General features: G+C 45.1%; 1 protein-coding gene across 1 annotated transcript in view; it reads left to right on the top strand.

Annotated features, from left to right (window-relative positions):
• Positions 1–12,867, top strand: part of Col6a5 (collagen type VI alpha 5 chain) — a 108,202-nt gene that overhangs the window by 29,081 nt on the left and 66,254 nt on the right. Inside the window, exons 7-12 of the mRNA XM_050139365.1 lie at positions 857–1,432; positions 3,642–4,217; positions 6,167–6,507; positions 6,615–6,696; positions 8,762–8,904; positions 11,714–11,806. Of these exons, the coding sequence (XP_049995322.1) occupies positions 857–1,432; positions 3,642–4,217; positions 6,167–6,507; positions 6,615–6,696; positions 8,762–8,904; positions 11,714–11,806 (1,811 nt within the window). The remainder of the gene's footprint in view (positions 1–856; positions 1,433–3,641; positions 4,218–6,166; positions 6,508–6,614; positions 6,697–8,761; positions 8,905–11,713; positions 11,807–12,867) is intronic.

Genomic DNA, 12,867 nt, shown 5'->3' with positions numbered 1-12,867 from the left:
ATTCTGGAGGCCAGGATGGAGTGCACATAGGTGGGGAGTTCCATGATGCACATGGGAAGGTTTGGGAACTGGGGGCACAGAAGACAGCTGGAGCCAGAGAGAGTGGCAAGCAACCCCCAACCTACACAACGAGCTCCCGTACTCTTCTAGACAGCAGCCCATTCTGCAAGCGCTAGCATGTCTCACTGTCCATTGTCCTTGAACTGGTTTCTGACATTGCTTTTCTGCTGAAAGTTGGTTAGCAAAGGTGCCATAGGGCCCGAGACACAGCAGAACAGAGTGGTGTGGCACAAGGACCGCCAGTCCTCAGGCCCCTTGGGAAGGAAGGGTACACATGCCCTCAGAATCCTGCTCTGGCAGCTTGCCCTTGAATAAGCTTTGTGTTCTTTCTCAACAACAACTACCTAGAAGAGCCAAGTGAAAATGCTCAATTGGCTAAGTGCTTGCCACAAAAATATGAAGATCAGAGTTTGATCTCCAGCACCCATTTGAAAAAGCCAGATTTGGCCACGTGCCTGCCAGTGCGGAGGGGGTGGGGACAGGCAGAGTCAGCCAACCTCACACTTGGTGGGCTCCAGGCCAGTGAGAGACCTTGTTTCAAAAACCAAGAGAGATGATGTTCTGAGGAATGAAATCTGTGGTTGAATGTTGCCTTCCATATGCACGTACCTGTGCACATATATATGCACACATATGAACACACACACATGCAAAATGGTAGGATACTAAGTGAGGGACGGGGATGGGGTGGGGGGTGTCATGTACCTAGATCACTCACACGAGAGGTCAACCGCTTTCCCTCTTGTGTGTAGAATGAGTGATGGAGCTCGTGACTGCCTGTTGTTTACTTTTTCAGATTGCAAGAGGATCGAACTCTTAGATATCGTGTTTGTGCTGGACCATTCAGGCAGCATAAATTCACAACAACAAGAAAGCATGATTAACCTCACCATCCACTTGGTGAAGAAGGCAGATGTTGGCAGGGACCGAGTCCAGTTTGGAGCTCTCAGATATTCCAATGATCCCGAGATTCTTTTCTATCTTAACACATACTCAAGCAAATCGGACATCGTCGAGCACCTGAGACAACGCAGGGACACCGGAGGGGGAACCTACACTGCCAAGGCTCTCCAGCATGCCAACATCCTGTTCACAGAAGAGCACGGCAGCCGCCTGAAGCAGAACGTGAGGCAGCTTATGATTGTCATCACGGATGGCGAGTCCCATGACCGAGATAAACTCAACGCCACAGCATGGGGACTAAGGGACAAAGGCATCACTATCTTTGCAGTTGGTGTAGGAGATGCCAACAAAGATGAACTGGAGACCATGGCAGGGAAGAAGGAAAATACTATCCATGTAGACAATTTTGACAAACTGAGAGACATTTACATGCCTCTGCAAGAAACTCTGTGCAATAGTTCACAAGAGAGTAAGCTGCTATCACCATTACTAATATAATAGTTTATTTTTTTGAGAATTGCATCATTATGTGTTTTGGTCATATTGACATCAACTAACTCCTCCCAGGCCCTCATCCCCCTACATTCACCCCCCAGCTTCATGTCTTCACGTTTGGGTTGCCCACATACTTATGGATGTGGGACCAACTACTAGGGCTACATCCTTAAAGGAAACTGACTCCACCACTCCCAAAAGCTCTCTACTGCTAATAGCCCCCCAGTTAAGGGTGGAGGCTTGTGATTCCCTCTCACCTCCACAACAGAATGATACCTGATTGATCTTCTGCAAGACTCATACAGTCATGGCTACCATGAGTTCATGAGTATGGAGGTTCTCTCATGTCTCTAAGACACTGCTTTCTATGGTGTTCTTCAACCTCTGGCTCTTACAATATTTCCACCCCCATTCCATGATGGTATCTGAGCTTTGCAGCGGGTGATACATACATGTGTACATATTCATGTGTGTGTGCCCCCCCACCATCCAGCCAGTTGCCATGCAGGTCACTCTCAACTTTCTTACCCATACTGGACTATATCACACCCTGTGCACAGTATTTTGGAAGCTTTCGAACTCTATCCAACGGTTATGCATTTCCCCCATCTCATCTATTGCCCCTGTCCTTTTCATTTCTTCCTTAATATCCTGAAAATTTTCCACATCTTGGTTCACGTCATTCTACACACTGCAAATACTCGGCCCATCACTTACTTGCCTGCATTTCAAACATCTCACAAGTTTAAACATTTGTTTGCTCCATGTCCTCTTACTCCAGAACCTCTGTTTCTCATGGTGTTAGCACTTAGTGCTTATTTTGATGTTTTCTCATCTTTATCAATCAAAAGACTGAGTTCCCTGGGCTCATTATTGTATTCCTGCCAAATCTAGTATGTCTCTAAGACTGCCCTTGTCTTAGGAGTAAGGATGTTACTTTACTCTTATTTCCCATGGTACCTTTTAGAAGTGGATGCTGAGATAGATTTTGGGATGCACAGTGTTTATTAAGGAGCCACACTTGAGAAATAAAAAGGAAGGCAGGGTAGGCAGAAGTCAGACAGTAAGGCGTATCCAATGACGCTTTAAACCTAGATGCTCCAGAACAAGCACTTTTCAGGAGAGTTGTCCAGCATCCCACCAAGATGGCCAGGATGGGGTGAAAAGGGAGTGCTGACTGCCCGGGGATAGGCATGTCATTGGCAAGGCATCTCTGTAAGGAGGCAGACCCCGAAGGAACTGGGAGCTGGAGCCTCCATGGACAGAGGAAGCTCTATCTTCCTTGAAGGCTGGTCTGGGCAGCTCAACTCTGTGTCTGCCCCTCTGCTTTTCAAGGAATTGTATGACACTGGGCAGCCAGTGCTTACCATTTGTGACTTCCCTTCTGCTGTTCCTACCCGAACCAGGGAGTCTGGCTGGAACTTGGAGAAAGTTACCCCTTGGCTCTACAATATTTCACATTGAACTTCAGGGAGATGGTCCCATGCTCTATTTCTAAACAATACACACTTGTCCCATACACTTCTAATATTGAGGTCATGACATAAAAAAACTGCAGTAGAAAAAAAGGAGTATATTTGAGTTTCTACAAGTCCAGATACACTCCTTCCTCCATAGTAACTATGCGCTCTTATGAATTACCAGAATTCCATTTCTACACTTACAAAATTAGAGTACTGTGTCATAAGCTGGTTGGGACTGTTTACTGAGTTATTGCATGCCCAAAGCTTTTGGAAATGATACTGCTCGACACATGTGTAATCTGGCAACATCAGCTAACAACAGGAGTTTCAATGAAACACAGTATAATTGCTACCTAGACTGTTTCGGTCTGCAGGCATTGAAGAGACTTCCAGGCTTGTAAAATATCTCTTCATGAGAATATTCAATCTATCCAAATTACCTACTTCCTTTCTGAACAGCCTGCAAGATCTTTTCCAATAACTCAGGCAAATATAATTACACTTTGAAAAAATGTCTATTATCCTCCCCTTTCCCGCTGTTTTTCTCCTTCTCTTTGAGGTTCAATCAGTGTGCCTCTCTTCCATTAATTTATCTCAATTTGCTGCTAATGCAAAACAATTGAAGTATTTAGCAAAGCAATTTAAGCACCCCAGTAAAAGAACAATTTAGAATGATGCATGTGGAAAATAATTTATTCTTTATTTTCTTTTCTGTTCCAGCCTGTAACCTTCAGGAAGCTGATGTGATCTTCCTTTGTGATGGCTCTGACATGGTGTCTGATTCGGAGTTTGTTACCATGACAACTTTCTTGTCAGACTTAATTGATAATTTTGACATTCAGTCTCAAAGAATGAAAATCGGGATGGCTCAGTACGGGAGCCGGTATCAGGAAATCATTGAGTTGGAGAGCTCCCTGAACAAGACTCAGTGGAAGTCTCGGGTCCAAGCTGTGGCCAAGAGCCAGGGCTTTCCGCGAATCGACTTTGCTCTGAAGCACGTGAGCGACATGTTTCATCCCTCCGTCGGAGGGAGGAGAAATGCTGGTGTTCCTCAGACTTTGGTTGTCATCACGTCTGGTTATCCCCGCTATGATGTGGCAGATGCAGTAAAAGCCCTGAAAGACCTTGGCATCTGTGTCCTGGCTCTGGGTATCGGACATGTTTATAAGGAACAACTTCTGCCCATCACAGGCAATTCAGAAAAAATAATTACTTTCCAAGACTTTAATAAATTGAAGAGTGTGGACGTGAAGAAAAGAATGGTCCGCGAGATCTGCCAGAGCTGCGGGAAATCCAGTGAGTGTCTGGTGTTATTTGATGGGTGGCTTCCTGTGCCTCCATTTCCCAGGCTGTCTCATGTGCTAGACCCTGTGGAATCCATTTAGGACAGTATGTAATGAGATGAGACACCAATCGCTGCTTCTCCCTGCAAGCTTGTGATGAGCCAGCCTTCCTCAGTGACAGAACTGGGTATAGAACATGAGGGGGCAGGGTAGAGCTGTGTCCTGTAGGGATCCCTGTCCCCTCACGACCATCCAGAGTTTACGCTCCTCTCAGTACTGGAGCTCAGTCTTCTATAGTTACAAGTCCCCTGGACAATGTCCTTCGTCCAGTAGGATGTAAGAAAATGAACATTCACTATTGAAATTTTGTTTCAACATTGCTAAACTAGTAAAGGACTGAGTGTGTATGTGTATATGTGTATACATTTATGTGTGTGTATACAGCAGATGTTTTCTTTAAATTTTTTATGTTTTTATTATTTTTTAATTTTGTATATGGGTGGGCTTTTTTTGCATGCATGTCTGTGGAATGCCTGCAGTGGCTTTAGAAGCTAGAAAAGGGCATCAACTCCTCTGGAACTCTTCCGCATGTATGTGTGTGCACCATGTGGGTACAGTGCCCACAGACGTCAAAAGAGGGTATCAGATCCCCTGAAACTGAAATTACAAATAGTTGTGAGCTTCCTGCTGTGGGTGCTGGAAGCTGAACTTGGGTCCCTTACAAGAGCAACAAGTGCTCTTAATTCCTGAGCCATCTGTCCGGCCCTATTTTGTTTTGAAGAATAACACCTATATGATTGTAACAGAGTAAAAATTTCAGTTGTCTTTACAGATTATCCAGTCCACAAACACAAATGGCTGCAAAGGCCTCTTGGATATTGTAGAGGAATCAGGTTGGCAGGGGTGTGAGGTCAACAAAACAGTGATTCATCCAACAGGGATGCCACTGATCAGCGGAGCTGGTAGTAGCCACAGAAGACTCAGGTTCTGTGCATTTGGCACTGGGATTTGGAAAGGCCACATGGCAGCATGCGTTCCTCCCTGTGTGGAATTTGTGCATGGGCAGTAACGCCCCCATCCTGCCACTTCAGAGCTGTGATGCCCAAGCCTGCTTCCCCCCATACAGCCTGAATCAGTCTCTCTAAGGGCTCCAGATCTTTCCTGCCCTGTTTGGGTACTTGTGTGGAGGGAAGTGACAGAGGAAGGGAGGGAGGGCCCTGGCTCTGGAATTAGAAAGCCAGAGTTCTAACTCTGGAACAGTGCCACAATATTCATGAGTCACAGTCCCTTAGTCTGAAAAGGGACAACTGGCAAGAATCAGTGGGGATCCAACATGCAACTTGCTCGTTCTGTCTAGCTGGGGGAACGTGTTAAATTAGTTGACAGCGCTTACTAGCTGGAGACTTTGCATTAAAAATATAGATTTAAAAACGGGATTTAACAACTTGGGGCCTCATTTGCCGCTTGGCTGCTCTCAGCTGTTGCTGGCCATGACAGACATGGGGTTCGGGCTGCTCTCCAGATAACTGTCTTCACTCCCTGGCCATTTGACGTCTCTATATTATCCACCTAACCTTTGCAGAATTTTGCATTTGTGACTGCTAGGCATAGAGAAATCCCCAGGACGGTTCAAATGCGTAACATGCTATGATCCTACGAATCAGAATATGTCATCATTAAAAGCAGGAGAATTCACCCCACATATAAAGCTGTTAGCAATGAACCTGAACCATGGTTTGAACCGCAGATAACTACTGGAACTTATTGCATATGAAAGGGGACAGAAGGAGGACCTGTGGTCTATATTGGTAGAGTAGCCAGTACCTTTGTTTTGGAACATACTCTGGGTACTAGACCCCCCCGGGACTCCAACTCTATAGCATGACAGAATCCCTTCTCTGATCCCCCTCCCCCCTTATGCCTGTTTACTAATTAACATGGCTTTGTTTCTTTGGTTACCAGATTGCTTTGTGGATGTAGTGATTGGGTTCGACCTTTCCAGTCACCTCCAGGGCCAGCCTTTGTTCCAGGGCCATCCCCGCTTAGAATCATACCTCCCAAACATCTTAGCGGACATCACCTCCATCAGAGGGGTGAGCTGTGGAGCAGGCGCAGAGGCACAGGTGAGCCTGGCCTTTACGGTGAACAGTGACCAAGAGTTTCCAGCCAAGTTCCAAATCTACCAGAAATCAGTGTTTGACAACTTGCTGCAAGTCACCGTCCGTGGCCCAACTCATCTGAACGCCCAGTTCTTGCAGTCTCTCTGGGACGTGTTTGAGGAGAAATCTGCCTCCAGGGGCCAGGTATTCTCACCACCGTCTGTTCCCATTCCCCTTCCCGCACCCATTCCTCCTTGCCCAGTTGCATCTCTGGCTTTGCTTCCATCCTCTTTCCTTCTCTCTTTCTGTAGGTGATGCTCATCTTCTCAGATGGTCTCCAGGGCGAAAGCATCACCGTGCTGGAGCAGCAGTCGGACAGGCTCAGAGAAGCAGGTATTGAGTTGAAAATGCAGACGCTGGAGATGGAGCGTGGGAACAGGTTTCTGCCACACGTGTTCTAGATCTTGGGGCCGGTGTAGCCATTTGCAGAAGATGATGTTGGTGACGTGTGTGAAGTCCTTTGATCCCCACTCTTCTTCCTTTAATACTGCGATCCTGTAGTCAAGCGTTTATACCTGTGACCCCCGTAGACACGCATCCTGCTGCTTGCACTGAGGCTGGTTTGCTGATGTGAAGTAGCTGAACAGGGAGAAGTTTATTCTGGCTCATGTTTGGGGGGATACAGTCCATCATGATGGGGAAGGTGGAGGCAGTTTCATGGTGGCATGTCCTCCCATAGTCCCCCGAGACTGTCTTCCCATAGTCCCCTGAGACTATCCTCCCATAGTCCCTGAGACTGTCCTCCCATAGTCCCCGAGACTGTCCTCCCATAGTCCCCGAGACTGTCCTCCCATAGTCCCTGAGACTGTTCTCCCATAGTCCCCGAGACTGTCCTTCCATAGTCCCCTGAGACTGTTCTCCCATAGTCCCCGAGACTGTCCTCCCATAGTCCCTGAGACTGTCCTCCCATAGTCCCCGAGACTGTCCTCCCATAGTCCCTGAGACTGTCCTCCCATAGTCTCCCAAGACTGCCAGAAGCATCACCTCAAGCAAGGCTTCCATTGCTCCCTAATGGTCCCTTCCAGAGAGCTCAGATTTTTCTGATTCTGTCCATCTTATCCATCACACCATGAACTCTGACACAGGAAGAATGTGCCTGAGCCCCTCATCTTGTCGTACCAGTACAACAACTGGTACACAACAAGCTCCTAAGAAACAAATGCTTAATGGCAGGATGGATAAATCAACCGGCAAGTGGATGAATTAACGAGTGAGAGAATGAGTGACTGAAATAATATGCTAAGATAGGAATCACCCAGAGTCTGGGTTCCTGGAGGGTAACTATTGATAATAGGTATTCCAGAAAATTCTGACCCCCCCACAAAGATAATACATTTCTTAAGAATCACATTTGAATACCCGAGAGTTGCATCAGAGTGGGTGTGAGATACCGAACACTGCTTTCCACTGGTGCTTTCTTTCCTGTAGCTGTTTTTTTTTTTTTAACTCTTTGGGAGGGGGTCCACCACCCAGCTAGTTCCCAAATAAATACACTGAGACCTATTCTTATGTATGAATGCCTGGCTTAGCAAGGCTTATTTCTAGTCTCTCTCTCTCTCTCTCTCTCTCTCTCTCTCTCTCTCTCTCTCTCTCTCTCTCTCTTTCCCAGATAGGGTTTCTCTGTAGCTTTAGAACCTGTCCTGGAACTAGCTCTTGTAGAGCAGACTGACCTCAACTCACAGAGATCTGCCTGCCTCTGCCTCCTGAGTGCTGGCATTAAAGGCATGCACCATTGCCGCCTGGCTCTAGCCAGCTTTTCTAACTAAATTATCCCATTTCTCTTTAACTACATTTGCCTCTGGGCTTTTTACCTTTTTTTTTATTCTATATACTTTCTTACCTTCTTACTCTGTGGTTGGCCCCTGGCATCTTCCTCTTCTCCTTTTCTTGCTCCTCACTCTTACTCTAGATTTCTCCTCCTATTTTTCTCTGCCCACAAGCCCCACCTATTCCTCTCTCCTGCCTTGCTATTGGCCATTCAGCTCTTATTAGACCAATCAGGTGCTTTAGGCAGGCAAAGTAGCACAGCTACACAGAGTTAAACAAATGCAACGTAAAAGAATGCCACACATCTTTGCATCATTAAACAAATATTCCACAGGATAAATGAATGTAACACATCTTAAACTAATATTCCACAGCCCTTTTCAGTTGATTTGTCAATAGTTTCTCTGGGATGTTTTTCCTTGGGGAAATTTATACTAAAGCCAGAGACCTGAGTTTAACGTGTTCTTAGAAATCCAGGGGAGTCTGCTGTTGGGGTTTTGTATGTTGAGAATCTGGCTTCCTCTGATGTTCTCCTTTTGCTGTTTCTGGTTCTTTTAATGACATTTACTAGGTGGAATTTCTTCTATTGGGTGAACCCTCTGGTTTCACACGTGCTGTTTTTACTAAACAGGACTGGATGCTCTGTTGGTGGTGTCCCTTGACGCACTGGCTCAGGATGAGTTTTCCAGCTTTGAATTTGGAAAAGGATTTGACTATAGGACTCACCTGACCATTGGAATGACAGACCTGGGCAAGACACTTTCCCGGTATCTGGTGAGTTGTCAGTTATCTCAAGTGCTGCAAGAATCCAGTTGGAATGCTGTTGTTTGTGTCACTAACTTAAATACACCAATTTTGGATGTTAAAATATGCAAAAGACCTTAACATAATATTTCCCCCAGTGTTCTCAAGCATTGTACCTGACATGTCTTAGGTTATTAGTAAAGCTAAATTGTCTTTTTTTTTAAAAAAAAAAACTATATTTGGGTTTTATTATTATGGTTAGAATGTAATATTTACCATCTCAACAATTTGAAGTATACAGCGTATGGTTGTATTAGTCACTTGTCTGACAAAAGCAGCTTAAGGCCAAAAGGGTTTGTTTGCACCTGCAATTGGAGGGTACAGTCCATCATGATGGGGAAGCCAGGCAGCAGGAGCTTGAGGCAGCTGGTCACACCACATCTACAGCCAGGGGGCAGAGGGTGGGTTGCTGCTGTAATCAATTCCTTCTTTATCCAGCTTGTAGAATGGTGCTGCAGCAGCATATGTTTAGTGTGGGTCTTCCCACTGTGGGCAGACTTTTCTTTCCCACCCACTGACAGGAAGATTCAATATTAATTATAAATGCTTGACCAATAGCTCAGGATTATTACTGTCTAGTTCTTACAATTTAACCCATTTTATTCATCTACATTCTGCCACATGGCGTTACCTCTCTTTCATCTTGCGCCTCCTGTTTCTTCTCCATATCTTACTGGCAACTCCTCTGACTCTGCCCTTCTTCCCAGGGTCCTTAGTCTGTTTTTCTCAACTAACTTTATTCTGTCCAGCTATTGGCCAGTCAGCTTCTTTATTAAACCAGTCACAGCATAATTTACACAGTGTACAGAATGATTATTCCACAGCATCCCACCTTAATTAGCTTAACCTAGAAAATCCCTCAGACATGCCAGAGGTTTGTTTCCATGGTGCTGATAAATCTTATCGAGTTGACAATCAAGGATGACCACTACAGTAGCTAATGTGCACATTGCTGTCCAATAGAGTTTTTATTTTATGAGAAACTCTGCAAACCCACAATTGACAATGTGATCTCTTTGTATCCCTACCCCTACAGAACCTGGCACCCCCAGCTTGACTTCCTGTTCATACATGTTTTCAACTTGAGACTGGCTTAGTGTAATGGCTCAAGGCTCGTCCACATTGTAGCATGTGACAGCATTCCCTTCTTTGCTTCACTGCCTTTATCTTTTTGTTTCTCAACTGACATTTTAGGTTGCTTCTTTCTACCTCTCAACTACCACGAATAATACTGTGATGAACACATATGAACAAACATCTCTTTACAATTCTGTATCCAGTTCTTTGGTGTGGGTTATGGAATATGATAATTCTGTTTTTAGTGCTTTGAGGAACACAGCTAATATTTCCCATGTCATTCAAATTCTGTTTTCTCCACATCTTTCTGGACACTTGGTGTATTTTATTTCCTCCTGCTTAGGTTTTTTTTTTTTTTTTAATTGCTGTGAAGAGACACCATGATCATGGCAACTCTTATAAGGAAAACATTTAATTAAGGGGGCTCACTTACAGTTTCAGAGGTTCAGTAGATTATCAGCATGACAGGGAGCATGGTGGGGAACATGGTGGCATGCAGGCAAATGTGATGCTGGAGCTGAGAGTCCTTATATCTTCATAGATAGGTAACAAGAAATCAACCGACTCACTGGGTGGTATTCTGAGCACAAGAAACTTCGAAGTCCACCCTTACAGTGACATACTTTCTCTAACAAGGCTATACCCACTCAAACAAAGCCACACCTTCTCCTCCTCCTCCTCCTCCTCCTCCTCCTCCTCCTCCTCCTCCTCCTCCTTCTTCTTCTTCTTTTTTTTTGTTTTGTTTTCTTCTTCTTTTTGGCTTTTTGAGACAGGGTTATTCTGTAGCTTTGGAGCCTTTCCTGGAACTAGCTCTTGTAGACCAGGCTGGCCTCAAACTCATAGAGATCCCATCTGCCTCTGCCTCCTGAGAGCTGGGATTAAAGGCATGCACCACCTCTGCCCAGCAAAAGTCACACTTTCTAATGAGATTTTGAGAGCCAAATATATTCCAAATACCACACCTCCCTTCTTTCCTACTTTCTTTTTTCCCCTCTACTTCTTTCCTTCTTTCCTTTGCTCACTCCCTCACTCCTTCCTTTCTTGGATATTAGCCATCCTACTACATATGAGATAATATAACATTAGAGACTTTTGTCTGTCTGTCTGTCTACCTACCTACCTGTCTGAGACAAACTCTCACTGTGTATCCCTGACTGGCCTGGAACGCTCTATGTAGATCAGGCTGACCTCAACTCAAGAGTGATCTGCCTGCCTTTGTCACCTGAACATCCTGTCGTATTAAAGTTTCGATTTGCATTCAATAATTTCTTTTCTGTCCTTCCAGTCATTGTCATATCACAGAATTGACGTATAGGGAACCAAAAGATCAATCAGTCCCTAATGTTATTGAAAAGCCCCAATAATTTATGCAACAGAAATTCCAGGAGATTGTCAACTAGGAATCAATATGTCTCAAGTCAACTTGGCCTGTGGCCATGCATGCTCTTGGTGCCCTTCCTATTAACTGAAGTTGTTTTCTGTTGAGAAGAGACATTGCCCACACAATCTGTTGGCTAGGTGCCCTCTCTGCAGTTTAAGTCACAAAGCCCTCTTATTGCTTGCCCCATCACAGCCCCCCCCCCCCAAAGACAGAGCCTGGGTTTGTGGGTGGTTTATGATATGTCTGAATAGGGTTCTTATGTAAGAAAATCACTGGTGATTGTCACTCACCCCCTTGGCTATTTTTTCCCCCTCTCTCTAGGGAAACATCGCAGAGAGGGCTTGTTGCTGTACATTTTGTAAATGTCCAGGGATTCCAGGACCTCAAGGGACCCGGGGACTCCAGGCCTCCAAGGTGCCATTTGATCGTGATCCTCTTTTCTCTAGCATGCCTTGCTTTGTCGTGAGTGAGGCTGAAATTGAATAGTTGACATTTTGACCTTTGCTCCAGAAAAATGTAATTGCCTTGGGTATCTTGTGTAACTTCCACAGCGTAGGAATGGGCTCAGAAGGGCTCGCTTCTGACGCTGCCACTGAGAACAGTTCCCCCTTTTCTTCCGTGTCCTTGGTGAGGTTGCTTTTTGGGTTTGCAATTTACACTTTCTAAATCTGTTTTAGATGGTCTGAGAGGTGTTAAAATGGTGGAGAGAGCTGGGTTTTCTCAACGATAAATGAGATTGAGCTGCAAAATAAAAGAGCAAATTATCCAAGATCAATTATACAGCAATAGAATGGAAAATGCATGATGGCATTTCCAATGAAAGACTGTGTCAATGCAAACAAATGACCTACATTCATTAAAAACCATGAATGAATGTCTACCCACGCAGTAATTACCAGAGAAAGCCGATAAGACAAAGCACGGGCATATATAGGTTGGATTCCATTTATTAAAATGAAGCTTCACTGTCTGAGAATTCAAGCAGTGAGATATCTTCAAAGTCCAGGAAGTATTGTCCTACGTGTTAACAGTGCACTCCCGAGGGGGGCTGCGGTAGTGGGTTCTGGGTACATGCGATGGGGTGGCCCAGTGTCTGCGACTGGCAATGTTCCAGTTCTTGGCCCTAGGTGCTGACTGTAGAGATGTCACATATAAATGCTGCACCAAGCTCATGTTGTAGCAATGAACTGTGCCTTTCTATTGTATTCAGTTTATATGCATTTTCAGATGGGTTTAGGTCTCACGGCAAAAGGACTTTTTGCGATAAACGTATTTATTTTCATCTTAATGATTCTAGCCTGTGTTTTCCTCCCTCAATATTTCAAAAGGGCTTAAATTATTGACTTGGGGTGGGCATGACTGTGCCATGGTGCACCTGTGGAGGTCAGAGGACAACTTGCAAGAGTCAGCGTTCTCCTTTCACTTTGTGCGTTCCGGGGATCGAACACGGATCAGGCTTGGCAACCGATGTGTTT

This window comes from Alexandromys fortis, unplaced genomic scaffold, assembly GCF_014885135.2.
Source record: "Alexandromys fortis isolate MF-2015 unplaced genomic scaffold, M_Fortis_MF-2015_v1.1 scaffold_36, whole genome shotgun sequence".
Taxonomy (NCBI): domain Eukaryota; kingdom Metazoa; phylum Chordata; class Mammalia; order Rodentia; family Cricetidae; genus Alexandromys; species Alexandromys fortis.
The sequence above is the reverse complement of the archived record's forward strand: the minus strand, read 5'-3'. Positions and strand labels throughout refer to the sequence as shown.